The sequence below is a fragment of the Hemitrygon akajei genome, chromosome 11 (assembly GCF_048418815.1).
Source record: "Hemitrygon akajei chromosome 11, sHemAka1.3, whole genome shotgun sequence".
In the NCBI taxonomy this organism is placed as follows: Eukaryota; Metazoa; Chordata; class Chondrichthyes; order Myliobatiformes; family Dasyatidae; genus Hemitrygon; species Hemitrygon akajei.
The window spans coordinates 148,330,169-148,356,202 of record NC_133134.1 but is presented as its reverse complement, the minus strand read 5'-3'; the positions used below and the strand labels follow the sequence as shown (position 1 = coordinate 148,356,202).

The 26,034-nt window shown below is 38.4% G+C and overlaps 1 protein-coding gene across 5 annotated transcripts in view; it reads right to left on the bottom strand.

Annotated features, from left to right (window-relative positions):
• Positions 1 to 2,155: 2,155 nt before the first annotated feature.
• nol4lb (nucleolar protein 4-like b) overlaps positions 2,156 to 26,034 on the bottom strand; it is a 340,315-nt gene continuing 316,436 nt past the window's right edge. For all 5 annotated transcript variants that reach the window (XM_073061905.1, XM_073061907.1, XM_073061906.1 and 2 more), the window contains 2 exons: positions 23,982 to 24,183; positions 2,156 to 8,053 (listed from right to left, as the gene is read on the bottom strand). In XM_073061905.1, the coding sequence (XP_072918006.1) occupies positions 7,851 to 8,053; positions 23,982 to 24,183 (405 nt within the window). In that variant the 3' untranslated portion in view covers positions 2,156 to 7,850. The remainder of the gene's footprint in view (positions 8,054 to 23,981; positions 24,184 to 26,034) is intronic.

Sequence of the window (26,034 nt, the reverse complement as noted above, 5' to 3'; positions counted from 1 at the left end):
TTGAGGTGTTCATTTATTGTAGGGGTCACCAACCTTTTTTGCACTGCGGATCGGTTTAATATTGACAATATTCTTGCGGACCAGCCGACGGGTGGGGGGGGGGGGGGGGGGTGTGGGTGTTAATCATGACCGGAATAGACTGGACTATAGGTGATAAGTCAACTATAAGTCACTTATAAGTGGCTAATACACTCAATTTCATTTCTAAAAGGGTTTATCTAATGAATTTAACATTAAACACACTTTCCTCACATGAATATAGTGAGAAGTCAATTATAACTCACTTATAAGTCAACAGCATCATAACATTTTAAGTAATGTTTGGATATTAAACACACAGCACATATTTTCCTCATAAAATCATTGCTACACACCAGTGAGAGGACAAGGTAAGGGCCAGAGGTCGCAGTCCAGAGAGAGCAACCGACTGAGCGAGGAGTGCGCCAGGGCACACACATGCCTGCCCCCCTTGTAGGTAGGTAGGATCTATCGGCCTAAGGGATGACTTTCAGTAGATCGCAGCGAGGTAGCTGCTCTGCTACTTATGAAAACCTGAGCCTGAATTAGGTCTTCTGTGAATATTTTAGCACCGGGTTCCCCACGAACATTCAGTGTGCTAAACAAGTTTAGAGGCGGCGCCCATCTGTCTGTGCTCCAGGCCAGTAGCAATGGCATTTCCCGCTGGCCGCGTGAGGCGGCCGGTTACCCGAGGCCAACCAGTGATCCCTGGCGCGAGGGTGTCACTGATGACCTCGCATGGGTAATGACCGCACGTGTGTTAAAGTTCGAACAGTGGGCGTGTCAGGGAATGAGGAAAGGTGCAGCTGACTCATATCGTTTCATATCGACAAATTATATCGTTTCCTCGCAGTCCGGTAGCACATGCTTTGCGGCCGGGTGGTTGGGGACCAGTGATTTATTGCACCCTTAATCATTGATTCCATCATTTATCTATTGGAATGATTAGGTTAACAAGGCAGTGGTTCTTTATTTTCACTTTTACTCACTTTTGTCTTAGGGCAACATTTGCCAACTTTGAATCAACAGCAATTTGAGAGTCCATAAAATCACTGTCCCTAATTTAATTTGTTTCAAAACAATAGATTTAATAATATTACATTTAAAATATAAAAACAAACTACTTTTCTCTATGTATGTTTTCTTTTTCCCACTATTGTTTCGGTACGACATTGATCACTTTTTTTTGTCTTTTGCTAAAATGCATTGTAGTAATATTCCTGTGAGTGCAGAGGAGAGGCTATTATGAATGCACTGCAGTAGTTTTAGGAATGTGTCAGACCACCTTTGGAGTCCTGTGCTGCATTACAGGAATTGAGTGGCTTTGGAGGGTACACAGAAGAGGCTCACCAGGATGATGACTAAATTCGGGAGTATTAGTTAGAAAGATAAGTAGGACAAACTTAGTTTTCATTGGAGCATTGAAGGCTGAGGTGTGTCCTTATACAAGTGAGAAAATAGATAGAAATAGAGAACCATAAATAGGGTCTTTCTCCCCAGGGTGCAAATGTCAAATACTAGAAAGCATAGCTTTAAGGTGAAAGGGGGTAAGTTTTCCATAAACAGATTTAAGAGGCAAGTTTGTATTTACACTCTGGTAGGTGCCAGGGAAAGTTGTGGAAGCAGGTATGATCGCAATGTTTAAGAACCATTTAGACGGGTGCATGAAAAAGGGAAGAGTAAGGACCATTACTCTCTATGGACGTGATTAATTAGATTGCAGTTTTCTATGTTCTAACATTGTTCTATCCTCCAAAAGTTGAGGTTCATTCTAACATTTATCCAATGCTCTGTTATTTCTACAAATTTCCATTATAATCTCAGGATGCAGGTCCTGGAGTTCTGTGGATTGGCTGGTTTTAGTTCCATAATTTTCTATTTTTCTATTTATTGATAATAATTCCATTTTGCTCCATTAAACTCCTGCTTTTGTCTTTAAGGGATTCACATTTGCTTTTGTAAACAAATGTAAATATTATGATATGAGCAAGTTTCTTTATCATTCACTATCATTACTGTAAATCTTTTAATTCCAAAATCCCCCTGGTGTTCAAGTTAGATGTTCTATAACCAGTATTACCAGCTTTTACTTTAATACCATCATCAACTTCTCTTGTTAGCCAGTGCTGGGCCATTAGTTTCTGGAACTTTTGTAAATGTACTGTGATTCATCATCTATCATGAATGTAATGCCTATTAATCAATCTCTGTTGAAGAGCAAGAAGCACCAGGTAGTAGTATCAGTTTTTGTTCTCTATACCTTACATTTTATGTTTGAATAGATGAATAATAATTTGGAACTGGAAAATTAATGCTGTGTACAACTCCTCACCCTACAAAATTGTTTGGTTCCATCATTGTATAAATGTAGAGTGTTATCAACAACTCGCCAAAACACCACACCAACAGGTCCTGATGGATGAAACCGAGAGATGACTGTGACACCTATCAGTGCTCCAAGCTGACACCAATCTCCAGACAGCCAGGAGATTTATGGAAAACCTAAGACAGTAGGCAGAGGTATTAAAGTAACAGCATCCACAACTATTTCTGGCAATAGTGGCAATTCCACTTTGTGCACCGTGAAGTTGTAATAAATATTGTTCTCATATTGGGAGTGTGAGCAAGGATTTTATAGTCCCCTACAGTTGTTCATGTTAGTAACCAAAAGGCTCAGCACTTTAATAGTAAAGAATATTAGCATCTGACTATTCTTTTTGATACACAGTATATTGGTTTTATTAGTACTCCATCTTATATATGTATATAGTACAAAGATATTCCACAGAGTATAATGAAACCAGTGCATTTTGCTAGTTTGACACCATACTGACAGCTCCAGCAAGATCATTGGTTCATATTTAAAGTGATATGTAAGTAGAACTGCCCATGCTATTCATTTAGCAAACAAAAAAAATACAAAAAACTCATTTGCTTTACTTATATCAACACGAAGAATCAAAATAATTAGCCACATGTATAGGAAAACATATTCACTGTGTATATGCAATAAATATTAAAAGAATTTGGGATATTTTCTTTCTACAGCATTAATACAGGGTATTGGAGAACACAAAATCGCAAAATCTGTACATGTAAACAGCCACACTTTCACTGAGTCAAAAATCAGAAGGAAATACAAAGTTCACATTGGTATTAGGTACAAACAGTTAAGGAAACGGATTCTCCTCCTCCCCATCAAAATAAACCAAAAGCACCACTACTTTGTTGTTTAATAACAACATCCAGTTAATTTGCTGACTGCAACTGTGTACGACACATCAAATTTTAAGCCAGTTAATGCTTATTAATCCTTTCAATTCCACATTTGTAACAGTACGGTTAGCATTGTTCAGTGTCACTTGGAATGGTTTCCATACAGAAAATGTCCCCTGTGGTCAGCATTTTCTGCAAACGGGTGCAATAGTACAGTAGTTCAACAAAGTAAACGGCCTAACAGCTAGAATTTTTAAAAAAATCAGCACTCAGAGGGTTAAGATCTTTGAATGATGACTGCATAATTACACACAGTCCTCAGAAGTATTCATTATCATTGTGCAACAACATTTCAGTGACTTTAAGTTATGGCTGAAAAATACTTAGTGTTCCCCCAATTTTACTCAATAGCTGCACTTATGGAAAAAGTTACTCACAGCATCAATGGGGGCTAAGATTGTCTTTTGCCTATTTTTTTCTGTCTTTCTTCTGGAACTGCTAAGGACAACAACCCACACAGAACAAAATTTTGCAACATCCTGTACATTAATAAAAACATTTCCCTCCCACCCTTTTTCATAAAAAAACAAGCAACTCTGTGTCATACACAAAGCACTTTAAAGGACGATTAGCTTAAAACAGAGGGCAGAGAACATCAACAGCTCTTCGGCTTGAACGAGGTCCCAGAAGTGTATGAATGAGGTTATATTAAGCATTCATTGCCTTTTAACTTAAACTATTACAGTCATGACCATCATCAAATCAAAATCCATTCATGTCATTGCTCTGTACAATTGGGCTGTTATGAGGATGGTAGCATTTTCAGTATGAAGCGTACTTTTGCCTTAATATTTTAAACTAAACCAGTAAAAATAAGTGAAGGTTAATTGCCCTAAGAGGTGTTGTGAAAATGGTGTTGATTTAAAGCTTTCATCAAATAATGTGTTTGCTAAAAGTTGCTGCACTGGGAACTGAGTTGAGAACAGAATTGGACAAGAAGGGATACAGGTTGCTGCAATTAATGGCTGACGTGTAACCCATATCCAGTTACCTGGCTTGGTTCTATAAACTGTAGCAGTCATAGTTAACAAAAAGTCTTCTAAACTCTTATTTTAAATTCTTAAATTAATGCCAGCTCTTTTTTTGTGAGTGAGCTCTTCTTTTACATCCCTTGAAAGTTTAATTTCAAGATTATATATTGTACCCGAGGCTTGCCTGATAATGGAAATATTTTCTTCTGTTTACTATTCTAACGTCTTTCAAAATCTTAATGTTCTCAATTAAGTTACTCCCAAGTCTTTCATTTTTTGGGGGGGAACAAAAGCCTGGATCATGGAATTGCTCCTCATTCTTATTGATTGTAATGCTTGGTGATTTAGGGCTGGCATCCAAAGCTGGTAAGTCATGGTACTGTAGATACGGTCTAACTACAGTTCTGTGTAGCTGTAGAAAAATATCCTCCCTTTTATTTTCCAGCCCTCCTGATATAAAGTCTAACATGATTTTTGTACCTGACGGCTACATTTAAGTGAGTTGTGCACACGGACTACTGAATCTCTTTGGACCCCTGCTGCTTCTAGATTTTTTTTTTCTCTACTTCATTCTCTCCTTTGGTCCAAAATAGTTGAGGTCTGGTTGAAAACTATTCCTGTTGATGGTTCTTACCTATCAGGTCATTCTATAATTAACTGAATATTGCTGGATTGCTTTGGCCTTGAGTCTCAGGAAGATTTCATCTCAGTATGACAAACAGGTGGTTGAGATGTGTGGTTGCACTGTATTCAATAATGTCAATGATATCTAGTATGCGTCACTGGTTTAATGATCATTTATTTCCTGCAATATGTTACTGCATGCATACAGATTGCCTTTCTAAAGTTGGCATGGATTTTGAAGGGTTTCCCTATAAAATGCAATCTCAAATCTCTATTGATGTTTGTTTTCTGATAATTATCTGTTAAAATAAACAATTCAATGCATGCTTGCGAAGCTCTCTTGGTGAAGTTGGCATGCAGCCTCATTTCGATTTACAATCTGGTCAGGTGACAGTAGTGTTTAGAGTTATTGGAGGGACGGTGTTTAGAAAAGGAACTTATTAATATACTGTGGTGGTGTGGAATGAATAACCAAGTTTCTGTTTTCTGGATTGGTGGAAATATGTATATTTGTGATTGCGGCTAAATTTTATTTTACAGCTGATCGTTGTGAATAATGAAGGGAAAACTGAGGTAGAAGTATCTCATAAAAAGCCTTTGTTACATTAGTGGTTAAAAGTAGTAACCAATGTATTTGGTGATATCTGGGCAACATCAGTCCTGAAGCAATCTTTCTACAAAGTATAACTGAAGTTTATTTCAACGTAGCATTATTTTATGGTGCAGACACACATTTTTCACTAGATAAGTTTGGTTAAAAGTCGTAGGAGTTAAGCCCTTTTGAAAAATGCAAGATTTAATGAATCCTCAGAGCAAATTTGAGAGATTTCCACAGCAAAACAGGTTTCAGTAAAATTCTTTGGAAAGCTGATATCATATGGTAGCTCGTGGTAGTTGGAAGAATATCCACTCTCCTCTGATGGGTTAACTGCTAGCACTGGAATGTAACAGATAGATATTTCTCCAAAATTAATGAGTTTATCCCTGAATGTAGACAGTAATGTTATTGACCTGAATGAAATCAAGCACATCCATTGCAATGAAACAAGCTAACATTATTGGTTAATGCCTTCTTAGAGCTATCTTATGCAAATATTTATACAGTTTGGTGCCAGTGAATAAAGGTTAAGCTTTTGAGAACTAAATTTAGTTTGAAACTATCCCAACACAGTGTTTATTTCTTACAATAAAAGACTTAGATTAACTATTTTTGCAGCTAGTGTTAACTATTAAAAGCAGAGTCAAAGTATAAAATGACAAACCAGTTTCTGTTTCACAGTATTCACCCTTTTTTCTTTTTTAAAAAAACAGTAAAAAGTTTACCTTGGTATAAACTGTTACCTGAGTTCTGAAAGATTTCATCACACATCTTCATTTGCTGAAGAGATAAAAGCTTAAGTCCTGCAGGATATGAAATGTAGTATTTGGCAGTGAATAAAGTGGAAGTTATTTGATGTAACTTCATGGTACTGATGATCAAAACTGTGATTTGAGAACCACCTAAGAAGTTGACTGGCTATAAAATGTATCCCTCAGTTTACATTTGTTTAGCCCATTCTAGTTGGGCAATACTCACTCTTATTGGTTTACTGGAATATTTTATTTTACTAAAACCCCTGCAAGTACTGGATATGCTTAAAACTATGCAAGCCTAGGGTTAAATTTTAAATATTTATACAGTGATGTGAAGTTTCTGAACAATATTCTTGTTACACTTTCTTTGATACAGAATGCAGTTCCACTGCTTGTGGTATTGAAACAGAGAATAGGGAATCTTCTTAAAGTAGTCACGCTCTGGATTTTCTTCACAGATGAGTTGTCCTGCCTGCAATAAGCTTCATCTGTTAATTCCACCGAAATATTTTGGTAATAAGAGACTGATGTGAAGCCTGCAATGACTAAAACTGGAGTTTTGACTTTGTATAGAATGTTTCTAAAAAAAACTATTCTGCTGATACTATGTACAAAATAACATAATTACAGAATTAAATCCTGTATTTTCACACGCACATTCTGAAATCAGAAAATGCATTAAAATTCTACAGAGCTTAAATATCCAGTACTAATGAAGTATCACTCACCTATATAGATGTTCTCTCCAATATATCAATATATACAGGCAAGCACTAAATGGTCTATATGTTCTTGAAAGTGCACTTCACTAATTATATTTAAAAATATTTGATCTTTCTTTAGCACTGGCCTTGTACACTCACAGCTACGTCTCTTGTACATGAATTTCACACGAGAATCAATCAATGCACCTACCTTTTGTTTGGCTCTATATTATTCCATATACGATCAAATTAATACTGAGACATGTTGCGTGTGGATCCCTAACAAGTGCCTCCATTAGTTGTAGCAGTAACAGAATGTAGGCTTCACCATGGATAGTATCTAGTGAATCTGATGTTCAATAGGAAAACACAAAAAGGCTGGTAATAAAAAACGCTTTTGTAAATTAGTCTAATGACGCATGTACTTTCTGATGCTACTATCCTCATAAATAATGACCAGAATGAGCTCAAAACCAGTAGAGATTATTTTCTTTTGCTCTATTGTTCATCCAGAGGCCTGCACTAGGTTATTTCTATTAGCAGCATTACTAGGTATTGCACCTGGGAGCTGAATGCTTTATGGGTTTTGTATGGCAACTGGACAGGAACTACCGCTGCCTGTGAGAGGAGCTGAGTCCTTGCACGTGTCAAATCTCTCAGTCTGTGTAGCCAGCTAAGAAAACAAATACTCTGGTGAATGAGGTCCTTGGGTTGAAGACATCTGCACTCGCACGCTTGGTCCTGATGAAGGTCTGAGGTTAAAGGTTGGTGGCGTTATCACTTCCATAGCAGCAATGGGTTAATGGCCATCATTGTAACAAGAGGAATCTCCTCTCCATTTCCAGTTTTGAACTGGGTGACTATAGAATGTGGGGTGTTATCACTAGGACTGTGCTGACAGGAGTCAATTCTGTTGTAAAATTAGGTTTTCAAGTTCATCTGCAGAACGGAGGAGGAAGGCTGCTGATTCTCTGTAGCCAGCAATGAGCTGCCGAACCGCATTAATTTCTGTTGGACTGAGCTGTGCTGCTGGTACACCCCTGTTGTTGCTTGTGTTGGATGAAGTCGAATTTGAGGCCAGCGCCTTCATGCTGAGATCAGTTGGGCCTGAAAGGATTTAGAAATGAATCCAGTTATCTTTCATGTTAAGCATCTTAATACATCCAAGCGCTCTTAATAAGAAACTGGCTTTATAAATGAGAATGAGAATCTTAGTAGTGAAGATCTGACCTGGGCATTTGAATATGTAATGATTAATGCTTTACAGCAGATTTTTCTCTAATGAGTTTCCAGATCTGAAAAGGAAATTGCTCACTACGACAGTTCATCAAATTAGTGAGAATGTCCCAAAAACGAATAATATTGATGTTTAGACATGTCATCTCCAAAATATAAAATCTTTTAAACACTAATCCTACAGTACAATCCTGTACAATAAGCTTTAGTATGCTAAGAGTTCAAAGTTAATGCAGATAATTAATTCTGGAATAACTGCCTTCCTCACACAGATGCTGTGCCAACTTGCCATTGGCAAGGCCACAACATTTCAATGAGAGGGAATGTTACAGGGCTTGCTGTTGAACTTGAAACAAACTTGTCAAAGAAATAATGATGTCTGTGGCAGGAACTTGCTCTTTTGATTTTGCTTACTGTCTGTTGAGAGGGACCAGTTGACTGCATATTTATAATTATTTTAGGGTGGTTGATTGGCTACACCAATTTGCATTTAGCATTTTCCCATAAGAGCACAACATTCTTGTCCTCTAGTTGCATCCATCCAGATTAAAGGTCAGAGCTACATCCTCATAGCTCCCTCCAAACCTGCAGTTATTTTACAGTATTACCTTTCTCATCCTGAATTCCTAAATTAAAGTTAGAATATAATAACAGGGACATAATGGTGAGGATCTAGAAGACATACATAGTCAGATCATACTTGCAGTATTGTGAATGATTTTTGGCCCCATATCAAAGAAAGAATGTGCTAGCATTGAAGAGGGTCCAGAGAACATTTATCAGAATAATCCAGGAATGAAAGGGTTAATGTGTTAAGAGCGTTTGGCTCTGGGATCTCACTGAAACTTACTGAATATTTGAAAGGCCTGGATAGAGTGGATGCGGGAGAGTCTAGGACCAGAGGGCACAGTTTCAGAATATAAAGATGTTCCTTTAAAACACAGATGAGGACCGATTTCTTCATCTAGAGGGTGGTAAATCTGTGGAATTCATAGCCACAAGCAGCTGTGGAGACCAAGTCATTGCCTATATTTAAAGTGGAGGTTGATAGGTTCTTAATTAGTAAGGGTTATGGGGCGAAGGCAAGAAAAAGGAGTTGAGAGGGAAAATAAAACAGCCAGCATCATATGGCAGAGCAGATTTGATGGGCCAAATGGCCTAATTTAGCTCCTATGTTTTATACAAGATAATTAAACAGAATGGTGCTGTGTCCTAGCCTTCTGTATGTTACTTCAGTTGTGTAGCTAATCTTGTTCTTTCCTCTTTTCAATGGTATACTCTCTGCATGGAAGGAATAGCCTATATATCATTAAATTTGACAGCAACATTTAATGGAGTCTGCAGATTTGCTTCATGTCTAAAAACTACAATAGCTCACAATTTATTTCTGTAAAGCACATCAAATATAATTCTCCAGAAATAAGTGGTGTATAAGTAAAATGAAAAGTTCCTGTTGGTCAGTCATAATGGGAAAAATTGCAATTACTTCAGCTTCTAAATAATGTAATGTTGCTATTAGTAGTTTCCTGTTTAAAATTATCTCTAACACTCAAAATTTGCAGTGCGGTGTTAAGCTGCTGATTTCCCTAGGCTCTTGCATTCTATGTAGAAAAGGGTGAATTTCACAGAACAAAATGCTCCCACCTCTCCCAGGTTATAGTCACAGCACAGAAAAAGGTCCTTCAGCCCTTCACGGACGTGCTGCCTAACAATATTAACTCCTCACTCCTTGTAACATGATAGCTTTGACACGATACATGGATACTGAAGTGGGATGTTAGATGATAATTGACAGCACAGCAAACTGTAATTGTCCTTGCCCAATAACCAATGTCAACAGCATTTATTTGGAATCCCCCTTCTGCCTGAGGGTTCTCCAAATAGGAGCATGATCTTAAATTTGCGATTTTGACATGAATATGGCATTATTCATGTCTGTCTTGCTGAACTATACATTGAATAAATCAACTGAACCATCAGGGGACCTTAGATTGTTGCATCATACCTCTGCATTCTTTATTCAATTCCCCAACTGGTATACAGTTTACAAAATCTGTCAATCCAGTTGAACCAGAGGTAAAATAGAATCATATTTACCTGTGTGCAGGATGAATTATGTATGACTATGGGAAAAGATTAAAATTTACTTTAAAAGGAATAACATTCAAAGAGAAGGGCATGTTGTTTCCTGTGTTTATCAGTCGTTCTAAACAGTATATTTTAATGTAGTGACTCTAAATGAAAGATAAAAATGTACAAAACGCTGAAAGATTTGTCCTCTCTTCACCTTAAATACTGAACTATTGACAAGTAAATTGCCACCTTTGCCATACTGCACATGAATCAAAAAGATGACTGAGCAGGATTGAAGTGTTTACAATTTATTAGTTTTATTAGGATTTGTTCATTTGTTGTATGCTGTGTCCTATGATGTGGGTGATCATGGTCTTTCCATGACTACAATTGTTCTTGGCAAATTTTCTACAGAAGTGGTTTGCCATTTGCCTTCTTCTGGGCAGTGTCCTACATGATCAATACTCTTCAGAGATTGTCTGCCTGGTGTCTGTGGTCGCATACCCAGGACTAGTGATATGCACCAGCTGCTCATACAACCATCCACCATCTTACATGACCCTGACTGGGGGGCTAAGCAGGTGCTACAGCTCGCCTGAGAGTGGCCTGCAGGCTAGTGGAGGGAAGGAGTGCTTCACATCTCCTTTGGCAGAAGCGTATATCCACCTCACCAGCCAGTTGTTTGAATTAGGGACATGTTGTCCAGTGGGCGTGGGCAGAAATTTGCTCCATGCATTATGGTCCAGTTTTCTCTTCCTGTAACCAGGTGGTCTTCAGCATGGATGCTCCAGTGAACAAGATTACTGAGCCATCCTGAAAACAATCTATGTTGTGGGCTTGCAAAATTGAGAACATCAGTCTATTAATTAAAAACAGAGAGAAAAGACTTGAGGGACAACAAGCCTATTAATGTCAAATACAGAGAAATTACTGGAATCTGTCAGTCATACACAATGCACAGAGATGAGTCAAAGATGAACAGGAATAGATCAGTAAAGAATAAATCACATCTGTCTGATTGGGTGGGGTATACAGAGTAAAGTGTATAACTTTCTGCAGGGTATCTAGGAGATGTTTGATAAGAGAATAAGATGAATGTCTGTATTGTAGAAGAAATGTGTTTAAGTAAGAGACTCGGAGAATAGTAATATGCTTTTTAAATCACCATACTGATACTTGCTATATATATGGTTGGTCAAATTTAAATTCCCCAATCCCTAAATCTAAAACTGAAATAAAAGCAACATCTCTGTGGCAGAAGGAGAGGTAATGTTTTAGGTTTGAAATTGTTTAACAATATAGAGAAAAATTAAAATCATGGCAGAGAAGGTAGGGAAGGAATAAGTAGAACAACGTGAGACCACGAGTTAAATGTAGCTAAAGGTAGATTATGTTTCCTTGTACATTAAGTGTGGGCAGCAGAGTGTGGGATATGCCTAGAAGGCCAGTTTATAATAATACGGTGGGGGGGGGGGGAATGGGTAACATCACAAATGAATGGCAGGCAGAAACGCCATTCTAATACACTGTGAGCTACTGAAAGATGGAGAATTTGAAATCAAGTACCGGTGTCTGTAGAATACTGAGAGAGATGAAGTGTTGCTACTCAACTTGAATTGGGCCTTGTTATAAAAATGGAGGGCACAGAGAGGTCAGACTGGGACTGGGATGGAGAATATAAGTGGCAAGCCTCAGGATGTTCATGTAGCCTGAAATGTGGATGTTTCACAAAGAGTTTACCCATTTGATGACTCGTCTCTCCATGGACAGGAGACCACTTGATTAGAAGTCGAGTGAATTGCTGTTTCAGTGCCTGGATCATGGGAAGGGAAGAGGTGAGCAATTGCACAGGAAAGTACCATAAGACAATCAGTTGTTGGCTTTGACTGAAGAGTGAAGGAAGTGACCCTTTTGAAATGCTCCCCTTCCCTTTCTGCATTTTCAACAGATTGCCCTCGATCTACTCTTCTGTTCCCACTAACCACGCCATTTTGCTTATGATTCACATTCAAGCTCTGATCCTAATGAATGGCTCCAAAGCTCGGCCATTGCTCCAACACTATCAATCTGTCTCATCACAATGCCGCACCACATTCCATCAAGCCTCCTACACCAAAGGTCTAATCTCCATCATCTCCACTTGAAAAATAATTTCCCTTCAGACTTTGCCACTCAGAAAAAAACGACCAAAATCATCCAACATCTCCTGATGTAACACATGCCTTCTAATCCAGGCCTCCATGTCTTTCCAATATGTAATATTCCAGTTGCAGCTTAACCATAGCATAATAAAGCTGCAAATTATCTTCCAGACTGTTTAAGTCATTACCTCAACTAACAGGGGCAAAGATGTTATATGCCTTCTTTACCACCCTATCAACTTGTGAAGCCACTTTCAGGGAACTATGGACTTGGAGTCCAAAGTTCTTCTGTACATCAACACAAGGATCTTGCCAATACCAGTGTACTGTCCCTTTATACTTGATCTCCAAACGTACAGCACCTCACACTCCGCTAGTTTGAACTCCAGTTGACATTCCTACACCAATTATTAAATGGCATTAATGCCCTTCAGTCCACGCACTGGGAACCTACAGAAGCCCTGGGTCAACCAGTCTATGGAGAACCGCTCCTTCCAGACTACTCACCTACCTGCCCCACAAAACACCTGCTGTTCCACCTGCACCAGAGTCTAGATCCCAAATGGTCACCTCAGAAGTGGAGTGGAACCAAGTAATCTTCAATCCCAAAGAATTGCCTAAGAAGATGCTGCTGAGTGTCAAGGCACATGGTTGAATGGACACAGCAAAATAAATTATGTTCATCATTACCCAACCTGCCTATTTTGCTGGGGAGCAACAGCAGGATAAGGAATGAACTGGTGGGAAGAAGTTTCTGAAAGAGACATTAGAGACTACCCTAGGTGATAATGCAATGTAGGTTTGTTTGATGAATGCTTGGGTTGGAGATTTTTGATTAAGAACAGGTTAGGCATAATGTATAGTAAATGGAACTTATGTACAGATCAGTTCATATCCAAGTATGTCCTAGCAATCCAGATGCGAGCATTCAGATGAGAGAGCTGGCAAATTTTAATCATTGACTGATAAGGGTATTGCAGGACAGTGCCATCCTGTGCCCAGAGAAGCTCTGAAGTGCTTTGCACATCGATTACAACAGCAGGTGCAAGGAGTATTATCGGCTGGAGGAAGATGGAATCTTGGTTTTGAAGCTTGAGCTGCAAATGGTGCTGCACCAGGCAAGGCTTCAAGAGATAGTTAACCCATAGCCTGCAGTGTGTGGGAATGAACAACTATGAAAAGGACACCGGGGATACGACAGGTAGTACAGGATTTTCCCGGGTACATCTTATGTCTTAAATCAGTATTTGGGTCTAGCAATTGATAATGGATTGCTCAAATTGTCAGAGGGCTCATAGAAATAATAGAAAAACTACGGTGATAGAATAGTCAATAATTAGACTGTAATAATAATAATAATCTGTAGTTGAAGACATTCTAGGAGAACATGTTACCTCCCTAATGTGAAGGTCAAGAACATCTGAGGATTCAAAATTCCCTGAAAAGTGGGATGGAGTGAGAGACAGCCATATTTTTGTGATCTATATCCCATACAAACAACTTGAAAAGTGATAAAATGATGCTTGGATCCTGACACGTACCCCGACTTTCTTCTTGTGATTAAACGATTCAGTGATGATATGATCTGCACAACACATCCATGCATGCATTAAGATGACAAATTGGATCTTTAAATTGACTCACCACTGAATGCAGAAAACTTGCTTACTTATTTGCAAGTTACCACACAAAATACTTTATTCACAGGGCTTTCAAATGTTACCCACTGGAAAGCTAAAATATGGTCCTGCTAAATTAAAAGGGATTATTTCTGTATTTGCTGTCAAAGTGTGATACAAAAACCTTCCAAATGCTAATTATAATACAGTTCTTCCAACTAATAGGATAATAATGAAATAACCTACTTAATTACACAAGTCTTAGTCTCAATATACCTCCCTTATGTCTACTTAACATTCCTGACTAAACTGTAGTACTTTAAATGCAGAAACTGCTTATCTGCATAAAATTTCAAGCCTCTACCAGACTGAGCCTTATCTACTTGCTTTCTGATCTCATTAAAACTGATGAAAGTCCCAACAGGACTAATGTACTAGCAAGAAATAAGAGCAATTTCTGACAAACAAGTTCAGTAAGATGTACAGAAAAAAGCTGTAGTTTTGAGTTTAATACTCTGCAAACACGCAGAACAAAGTAATTATGCCCTTGAGTATTTATATCAAGAATAATCTTAGCTTAATGGATCTAACTAACTGCTTAATTACAAACATTTTAAAGAATCCTACAAGTAATGGCAGGAGATATTCGTTCCCAAATTTTTCAGCACTGGATACCTTAATCCCATATAATACTCCTGAACACAAGGGATGCTTCAAATGCTGGAAATCTTGAGCAACACACACAAAATGCTGGAGGAGGCATCTATTAAGGGGGAATAAACAGTTGACATTTCAGACCGAGACCCTTAACACTCCCTGACTTTTTCTCCACTACGTTGACGACTGCCTTGGTGTTGCTTCCTGCTCCCATGCTGAACCCATCAATTTCACCACCTTGGCGTCTAGCTTCCACCCTGCCCTCAAATTTACTTGGTCTGTCTCTGACCCTTCTCTCCACTTTCTTGATCTGTTTCCACCTCCGGAGACAGGCTATCCATTGATATCTTTTACAAACCTACTGATTCTCATAATTAATCCTGACTATACATCTTTCCACCCTGTCACTCGTAAAAAAAAACTATTCCCTTGTTTCAGTTCACCCATCTGTTCCAGCCATTAGTTAAGAGTCCCGATGAAGGGTTTTCTGCCTGAAACATTGACTGTTCTATCCCCTCCATAGACGCTGCCTGGCCTTTTGAGTTCATCCATTACTTTGTGGGCATTCTGTATAATATTCTTGTACTGGTTTAAGAGGAAGCTTTAACAATTGACTGTTAAATTATTTGTTCCCTCTTCTATGTTGTTCCCTGGTATCCAACTTTGCAGCTCTAGTAAAATCCTTGCAACCCATTAAAATAAAACTGTATGCTAGGGGCATACATTCTTTTCTGGTTGTAAATAGGCTGTCCAATCAAAGTTTCCATGAAATCAAGGCTCATACAAATATCTCACTGAGCAAGTTCATGAGATTTTTCAAATTAAATTCATACCTATGACATCTGCAAATATTCTGATTGATTGGCGTAGGAATGCCAGTAATTCCAGCTCATGATAGCTCTTTATAATTAATGTTTAAAAACTATAAACTAGAAGCTCCCTATTTTCTTTAAGGAGATAAACATGTTGCTAATTTAGGTTATTAGTTATTCATCCAAACCTACTGACATCAAATTACATTGTAATGTTTCAGCCAAATGCATTAATGGCATATTTTAGCTATACTGAATAAAAGTGAGGCACCAAGAGCAAATGTTAATTTCATTGGCATCTGCGGTTCAGGCCTCCATAAACAATGGATCCACTCACATTATAAGAGACAGGATTACTGTACTGGTCACCTGAGTAATACCATCCACATCTAGCACATAATCCAAGGCCTCACTGAACAGGATTACAGTGGGATAAAAACAGCCAGTTCTTGAAACACGTCGCTTTCAAAACCCAGAATGTTACTTTTCCCTAACACTCCCCCATCTCAGATAATTACATTTTACCAGCAGCCAGGTGATAAACCTAGAGACATCTAATCTTTTTACAATTTTAGGAGGTTAGTTATTTTTACTGCAAGTAAATGGAAGCATGAGAGTGCAGAGTTACCTCCAAATATTCTGTTTTATTCCCTCAAGTAATTTCAAAATGCTTGATCCTCCAAGCCAGATGATTTTCATCAGTTGTGTTGCTGACAGTGTCATTGATATGCTCAGATATTTCTTTGACATTTTGAAATAAGCATTAACCTAATTACTATAGACCAGAATAACTAACTAACCACTTGAAAGAGCAGTTGGCAAATTTTGATAAAATCACATCAAGAATGTCATAATTTTCAGGGTATATACTTTCATTCTGTTTGATCTTAAAAACAACACAAATAAAGCAATCAATATAATGGCACATTTTCACCTGAGACATGACTTAAAGAACAATATATTTAGGTAAAGTGCAGCAGAATAAATGTTTACTTCACATTCTGAAATACGACACAGAACGTATTTTGAATTACATTTTACACATTCAGAATGCTGTTCTGGAAATCTGAAATTTTTAAAAAGGTTTTGCTATTATTCTTTGAATGATTTTACTCAGTTCTATTTCATGTCTTTGAGGCATTTTCCTTGTAATTTGTCACCCTGAATTGACTAATATCAAATGTACCTCCACCCTACTCAGCACCATCTTGAAGATTTATGGTCAATCAAGAAGACCAGTGAGGAATGTGGATCAGAAAATGATGGAATAAAAATAGAAAACGCTGAGAATACTCAGGTCAGGCAGCAACTGTAGAAAGTAAACTGGTGTTAATGTTTCAGATCCATCACTTTTCACCAGAACTGGAAAAGTGACAAGACAAGTAAGGTTTGAGTTGCAGTGTTTGGGAGGGGAGCAGGTGGTGGAGAGATCAAGTATCATGTCTGTATTTGGGTCAACACCATATCAAAAGAAGGAAAACATGGACCTGGAACATCCTGACCTTCAGCCAGTCAACTGCAGTGCATTTGATCTCCTGCTCTGCTGAAAGTCTCAGCACTGAACATTTTGCATCCCTCAGCCTTATACCAGGGATAGTTGACACCTCAGGTCAACTCTACTTGTTTCAATCTTGATAAATATTTCAGGTTAGTGCTTCTTAACATATTTTACCTCAATGTTTCCAATTAATTTCTAGCACAGGTATTTCAAGTACATTTATTCTCTTTTAAATTATTCCATTTGAACAATTTAAACTTTTTAAAGACCATCAAGGCAATTCACAGGCAACCAATGCACACAAAATGCTGGAGGAACTCAGCAGGCCAGGCAGCATCTATGGAAAAGAATACAGTCGATGTTGCAGTCTGAGACCCTTCATCAGGGTCCTGCTAAAGGGTCTTGGCCTGAAATGTTGACTCTGTACTCTTTTCCATAGATGCTGCCTGGCCTGCTGAGTTCTTCCAGCATTTTGTGTGCGTTCCTTGGATTTCCAGCATCTGCAGATTTTCTCTTGTTTGACTTCACAAGGCAAAGCCTGAGGATGGGTTATGAATGCCTGACCAATGCCTGACCAATGAACAGACCAAACATATGAATGAAAATTTGGGAGAAGAGCTGGATGGATTTGCCAGCTGCTGAGTGGGAACTTGGTTTGCAACCCTGCTGCAAGGTGTGATCACAATACATACAATATCTTCATACAGCAGGAAGAAGGAAAAAGTCCTCTATTCCATACAGTGCATGGAATATGAAGAAGTGATTGCAGCTTTTAATTAAATCTGAATGGGTAAGTTAAATGCCTTAATTTTAACTACAGGTTGCCTTACGTTTTTATTTTTAAAAACATTGCTAGATCTCTTCTGATGCTTGCTCCTCTCTCAGGAGTAGAACTTTGGGATATCCTAGTAATTTATTTATTGAAATATTCATAAAAAATCTGGAAAACTAATTGTTTAGTAAGACACATTTTTACAAAATTACTAACTTTTCTGAGTTCCAGGATGGGATCAAAGGCAGATTATGTTTCATAAATATCCTAAAATAATTTGTCTAGAATTTCAACAGAAAACATTTTGACTCTATGAAAGCAGAGAAGCTATAGGAGGGTTCTGTATCTCAAAGCCAGGTACAGTGCTATGCAAAAGTTTGGGCACCCCGGTCAGAATTTCTGTTATTGTGAATAATTAAGTGGGTAGAAGATGAACAGATCTCCAAAAGTCATAAAGTTAAAGATGAAACATTCTTTTCAACATTTTAAGCAAGATTAGTGTATTATTTTTGTTTTGTACAATTCTAGAGTGGGGGGAGAAAAGGAAAGGAGCACCATGCAAAAGTTTGGGCACCCCAAGAGATTTGAGCTCTCAGATAACTTTTACCAAGGTCTCAGATCTTAATTAGCTTGTTAGGGCTATGGTTTGTTCACAGTCATTGTTAGGAAAGGCCAGGTGATGCAAATTTCAAAGCTTTATAACTACCCTGACTCCTCAAACCTTGTCCCAACAATCAGCAGCCATGGGCTCCTCTGAGCAGCTGCCTAGCACTCTGAAAATTAAAATAAATGATGCCCACAAAGCAGGAGAAGGCGATAAGAAGATAGCAAAGCATTTTCAGGTAGCTGTTTCCTCAGTTTGTAATGTCATTAAGAAATGGCAGTTAACAGGAATGGTGGAGGTCAAGTTGAAGTCTGGAAGACCAAGAAAACTTTCCGAGAGAACTGCTCATAGGATTGCTGGAAAGGCAAATCAAAACCTCCGTTTGACTACAAAAGACCTTCAGGAGGATTTAACTGACTCTGGAGTGGTGGTGCACTGTTCTACTGTGACCTTCATGGAAGAGTCATCAGAAGAAAACCTTTCCTGCGTCCTCACCACAAAATTCATTGTCAAAAGTTTGCAAAGGAACATCTAAACAAGTCTGATGCATTTTGGAAACAAGTCCTGTGGACTGATGAAGTTAAAATAGAACATTTTGGCTATGTTCTATTTTGGTATGTTTGGAGAAAAATGGATGCAGAATTTCATGAAAAGAAACCTCTCCAACTGATAAGCATGGGGGTGGATCGATCATGCTTTGGGCTTGTATTGCAGCCAGTGGCACTGGGAGCATTTCACTGGTAGAGGGATGAATTAATTCAATTAAATACCAGCAAATTTTGGAAGCAAACATTGCATCGTCTGTAAAAAAGCTGAAGATGAAAAGAGATTATTCTACAACAGGATAATGATCCTAAACACACCTCAAAATCCACAATGGACTTACCCAAGAGGTGCAAGCTGAAGATTTTGCCATGGCCCTCACAGTCCCCCAACCTAAACGTCATCAAAAATTTGTGGACAGACCTCAAAAGAGCAGTGCATGCAAGATGGCCCAAGAATCTCACAGAACTAGAAGCCTTTTGCAAGGAGGAATGGGCAAAAATCCCCCAAACAAGAATTGAAGGACTCTTAGCTGGCTACAGAAAGCGTTTACAAGCTGTGATACTTGCCAAAGGGGGTGTTACTAAGTACTGCCCAAACTTTTGCTTCGGGCCCTTTTCCTTTTTTGTTATTTTGAAACTGTAAAAGATGGAAATAAAAAAGTAATCTTGCTTAAAATATTTAAGAAATGTGTCATTAACTTTATGCCTTTTGGAAATCAGGTCATCTTTTACTCACTTAGCTATTCATAGTAACAGAAATTTTGACCAGGGGTGCCTAAACTTTTGCATACCACTGTATACTGAGAGTTATAATGTGTTGAACCCTTGGAATTATAAGAATTTACATCACAAGAACTCAAGTGAAAAGGATTGCAAATAGGCCACTTGGCTACTTGACAAGTCTTTTCTGACATTCAATACTCCAGCCCTCAACTCCTCTGTGCCAGATCCCCTTAGAACTCTTGTGCTCTGATTTTTCAAACAAAAGTCTTCCACTTTGAATACTTCTAATGAACTAGACTCCACAATGCATTGGGTCAGAAAATTCCAAAGACTCTCAATTCCGCAAGAAGAGATTTCTACATTCAGTTTTAAATGGCCAGCCTTTTTAATTTTTGGAATGTCTCCTTATTCAACATTCTTCCATTGGTGAATATATCCCAATTTCTACCTGTCAAGACCCCATAGGAGCTTATATGTTTCCCTTATTCTTCTAAACTCCAAGGAATACCAATATAGCCTTTAGTTTTAGGACAATTGTCTCACACCAGGAAATGGCCTGGCGGATCTCTTTTGAACTGACTGCAATTATATTATCCTTTCTTCGTTAAGGGGATCAAAATAGTGCACAGTTTTTCAGGTGTGTCCTCACCAACAACTTCTTTAATTGTAACAATTCTTCTCTATTTCTAAACACCAACTCCTGCAATAAAAGTCAATATGTCATTTGCTTTCCTAATTGCACTCCATTCTTACGCTAGCCTTTTGTGATTTCTGCACAAGGACACCTACATCACTCTGTATGTCACTCATTTGTAGTACTTCTCCATTTAGATAATAAACAGCCTTTTGTTTTCTCTTACCAAAGTGCAGGACCTCGCACTTGCTCACATTAAACTCCACTGGCCAATTTACTCAACCTATCTATGTTCCACCGCAGAGTCCGAATATCCTCATCAAAACTTGCTCTCCAATCTGCATTAAGTGGCCAAATGATCAGACAGACCTGTATATTAATGCAAATATCTGTCCCGCGATCTGAATTTAAGTTCAGGGGTGACCGTGCCTTTGCTATTGCAGCCCCTAGACTGTGGAACAGCATTCCCCTCCCTATCAGATCTGACCCCTCCACTGACTCTTTTAAGTCCAGGCTCAAAACTTACTTTTATTCTCTAGCGTTTGAATCTTCCTGATGTGGCTGACTTTTGGCTTGTGCCTAGGCTCATGTGTTGTTGATTTTGTGCCCATAAGCTGAGTGCCTTGATGTTTATATCTGTGTTTCTTGTACTTGTGATTTTAGCTACCTGTTATGGTTTGTACAGCACTTTGGTCAAAATGGGTTGTTTTTAAATGTGTGTTATAAATAAATTTGACTTGACCTGATTTGATCCAATCAGCCAATCATATGGCAGCACGCAAACAGGATCAACAGAATCAGTTGTTGCTCAGATTAAGCATTAGAATGGTGAGGAAATATGACCTAAGTGACTTTGACCATGGTGTAATTGTTGGTGCCAGGTGGGGTGGAGTATTTCAGAAACTGCTGTTCTCCTTGAATTTTCACACAACAGTCTCTAGAGCTTACAGAGAATGATGGGGAAAACAAAAAAAAAATCCAGTAAGCAGCAGTTCTGTGGGTGAAAACGCCTTGTTAATGAGTGAGGTCAGAGGAAAATGGCCAGACTGATTCAAGCCGATGGGAAGGCAAGAGTAACTCAAATAACCATGTGTTACAACAGTGGTGTATAGAAGAACACAACGCATCAGCCCTTGAAGTGAATGGGCTACAGCAGCAGACGACCATGAACATACACTTAGTGAGTGCACTCTCATACAGTGAGTTTATTTTCATGTCCTGGGCAAACTTGGATTCATTCAAGCACAGTTTTGTCATTGTCAGACTAACCATTTCATTGTTTATTTCCCATTGCTTGCCCTTTGACCCCAACCACAAACTAATTACCCTTTCATCTCATCATCAAGCTTTCTGTTCCATTTGTTCACAATTCTTTCCTTTTGTCTCTCTAGTAATAACATACATTCAATTGCCTACTTCTAGAAAAATCTGCCTCTGTGACCCTATTTATGTATGAAAAATGCACATCCAGGAATTTCAAGTTGTTATTCCATTTATTCTCCATCCAATTACATATCAAAATATTGCATTAGGTGTGCGATTAAGGCCAGAAAGACTGCTGAACAATGCAATAATCATCATAATTAGTCTAGAAGATTAAGTCACATAGGATCCATGTTTGGCTGGATTCAAAATTAGCTTAGCTATAGATGGCAGAGAATGCTTTGTGGCAGAGAATGCTTTTCTGATTGGAGGTCTATGACTAGTGGTGTTCTGCAAGAAAAGGTGTTTGGACCTCTCTTGCTTGCATGTGTATCCATATAAATGATTTGGATGAAAATCTTTAGTGAGTTTGCAGATAGTTGGGGAATTGTGGATAACATGGAAGGTTGTCAAAGGACACAGCAGGATATAGATCAGTTAGAAATTTGGAAGGAGAAATGGCAGATTGAGTGTAATCGGAACAAGGGTGAGGTGAGTGCATTTTGTGAGGGCAAAAACAAGAGGGAACTAGGAAGGATTGATGTCAAATCAAGTCACTTTTATTGTCATTTCGACCAGAACTGCCATGTACATAGTAAAAATTAGACAACGTTTTTCAGGACCACAGTGTTACATGACACAGTACAAAAACTAGACTGAACTATGTAAAAAAACAACACAGAGAAAAAAACCCAACTACACTAGACTACAGACCTACCCAGGACTGCATAAAGTGCACAAAACAGTGCAGGCATTACAATAAACAGGAATATTGGAGTGTTAATCCTCAGCTTTCTCAGAGAGGCAAAACAAGTGAACAGGGTGATAAAGAAGGTGTACAACATGTTTGCCCTAATCAGAAGGAACACTGAAAATGAAAGTTGGCAAGTCAAGGTGCAAAGGTATAAAACTTAGGTTAGGCTATATGTTAAGTATTGTATGCAGTTCTGTAAGAAAGGTGGATGCTTTAAGAGGATGCAGATGACATTCACCTGCATATTGCCCGGAATGGAGGGTATTAACCATAACATTGGGCAACTTGGATTATTTTGTAAGAAGTGGTAGAGGCTAAAGGGTGATCTAATAGAAGTACATAGAATTTTGAGAGGCACAGAAATCTTTTTCTAGGGTACAAATATCAAACCCTGAAGGACAAAGGTTGGAAACAAAAGATAGTTAGTCTCAAAGGAGGCAAGTTATTTTTCTAAACATGGAGGGTGACGCCATTTGAAATGCGCTACCAGGATTGAGTACTGTGCAAAAGTCTTAGGCACATATATAGCTAGGGCACCTAAGACTTTTGCACAGAACCGTATTTGACAAAGTGGAGTGGAAAGTAAGTTTGTATATCTGGCAGGAGGAAAGGAAGTTGGAAATGACGAGGGTGGAGTGCCATGGGAGGGCTGTGGGGCAGGTAGCAGAGAAGGAGTGACAGGATGTTGGGGGAGGGGGTGTGGTGCGGATGTTTTCATACCCATCCCTGAGACACCAGGCAAGGTAATTTTATTCCAAACAATTAGTTTATTGATCATTATAGAATGCTTGTCTGACATTTTCCCCATCCCTCTTGCTCCCTTCCCCTTTTCCCAACCATGATTCCCCTTGCCCTGCCCCCTTCCCACTCTCAGTCCACAATAGAGTCCCATATCAAAATTTGTAAGAAGATCATCTCTCACATATGTAATGAAATATGTTTGTTTTTGTGCCAGCAGTACAGTGCAATACATAAAATTACAGTACTGTGCAAAAGTCTTAGACACTCTAGATATACATACATGGGTATGTGCCAAAATGTCTTGCGTAGTACTATGATAGCAACATTTAGAGGCGTTTAGACATATGTACTGGTATGGAATAGAAAGGTATGGACCTTGCAGAGACAGTTAGGATTAGTTAGGAGTACACGATGGGCAAAAGGACCAGTACCTGTACTGGATTTTTTTTTAATAGAACATAGAACAGCACAGCATAATACAGGGCCTTTGGAAAATTATGTTATGTTGACCTTTTAACCTACTGCAAAATCAATCTAACTTTCACCTCCCACATAGCCTTCTATTGTTCTTTCATCCATATTCTAAAAATTAAATGGTGCACGTATGCATTTAAAAAGCATTTCAGCAACCTATTAATTTTGAAGGAAATATAAAATTATTCCAATTTACTTTATACAGTTATACTTCTACCTTAAAGTCTATTACATGTAATTGTACCCAGATAAAAGAGCATTTCCCTTGCATGGGATTTTTAATAGCAGCAAAGAATAATCAACAATTTCCAGCTGTTGTAAAGTTCATACCATTGCTGAGGGTGCCAGTCTGTAACGTAGTCTGCAGTCCACCTCCTATTCCTCCGTAACCACGGTAACTGTAATTCAGTCCTCCATTGATGTACATCTGATCCTGTGAGTAAGAAGCAGCTGGCAGTGCATAAGTGGTGTGCGCGAGCTGGGCCGCCTCCCTGGCTTGTTGAGTGTGTTTATCTAGTGCAATGGGTTCATCCTACAGCGAAAGAAAAGAGCAAACTAAAATCAACAAACCTTGGGTCCTATGTACACATTTAACAGGACACAATTTGTTCTGTATTTCCAACCTACCAGTAATTTGTTCACGCAGCCTTTGCTGTTTATTTTCTTTCCTGTGTACTTCAAATCTATGCACTTTTTCCTACTTAATAAACACATTTTCCACCTTTAAGTAGCTGCTATGTGCAAAACTGTCCACAACTTGAATATATTGCCATTAGTCAATTTATATCCACTCTGGAGATGCAGGCTGAAATCTGTACTCAATGATATATGCGTCAAATACCCAGCATCAACAGAAACATACCACAACTTACTGCCAAGCTAAGTGCACCAGACTGTAGTGTCAGTGAGAACTCTCTAGACCAGTGGTTCCCAACGTGGGGCGTAATTTGATTTTTAAGGGGGGGCAATTCGAGAATGAGTTATTAACAGTGAACTTTTTCTAGTAAGTCTGTGTGAGTATGAGTGTGTGTGCGAGTTAATACATATGTGTACCGTATATACAGTATGCATACATAAAAATACTTGTGTGTATGTACATGTGTAATTGCGTATGTACTGTATATATAGTGTATCACCATCACTACAACCATCAAATGGCTTTCATAATTAAATTAATGAATTGACTGATGTAGGAAGGAACGAATGGACAAGTCCAAACGTGTAAGAAACTCGTACGAGGTCGCGCCAATGCTGCTTTTTGCAGTAGCTTTCGGTTCTTGGTGGTGTGAAGGTGTGTACATTGCGTCATCTCTTTTAAACGGTGTATCTGTCTTTGTATGCTGTAGAAACGAATCGGCATTGTTTTATTTATTTATTATGATTATTATTTTAATATCACTTAATGTTTTTTTTTACAATTTCTTAGTACTTTCTTCCTCAGAACTTTAATAGTCATTTGGTTCTTTTATTTTTCTCTTTCATGAATGCCATGTTCTTTGGAAGCTTGTTTAAACCAAGTTAATGGTCTTTTAGGCTTCCTCCAGGTGAATAGGAGTTCACTTTTTGAATAATAAGAATTATATATCACCACAGGGGGCATCAGGATTTTAGAGGTGATTAGGTGGGGCATGGCCAAAAAAAGGTTGGGAACCACTGCTCTAGACTGTGCATCCAACAAAAATGAATTTTCTTAGGATAAACATTCAAATATTAAACACAGCTGAAACATGCAGCAGAAAAATTTAACACTCTCCATTTAACACAGCAACCATTCAATCTCAAACTCAGTTTCATTGTGCATAAAGATTTGCTTTCCTCTCAACAGGATACACATCTCACTTAATAGTCCCATCAAAACAAAACTATTCTATCCATAATTGTTCTACTCTAATTCTTCTAACGAATTATTACTTCCTCAATATCTTGCTGAGATGCATCGCAAATAACATTTTTATACAGTTAGTCTACTTGGAAAGGATTGACAATCTGACGTGATTAAAATAATTTTAGATTTTAGAACAGAGTCTTGAGTTCACTGGATTTTGTTGCTGAGGACTGAATAAGCTTCTCAGAGGATCTTACACACCACTTGAGGGTTTTGCTGATAAAATATTAACCTTAAATTTTATCTAAATTGTGAGTTACAAGACCACAGGCAAGAGATTATTTTTTTCCTTTAAGTTGTGAGGATGCAGATTTGTCAGCTCCATGAATGCCCAGCTGTAGTATCTTTTATTGGCTTTTGCAAGCTGTTGTATCATCCGTGTATATTTTTCCTGGCCTTCAGTGCTAAGCACCATTCTTTATCTGAGGGAGGGAGGAGTGGGAAGAGTTCAGGCTCACTGATTTCCATATGTGCTCTTTGTCGAGAGCCTAACTTCCA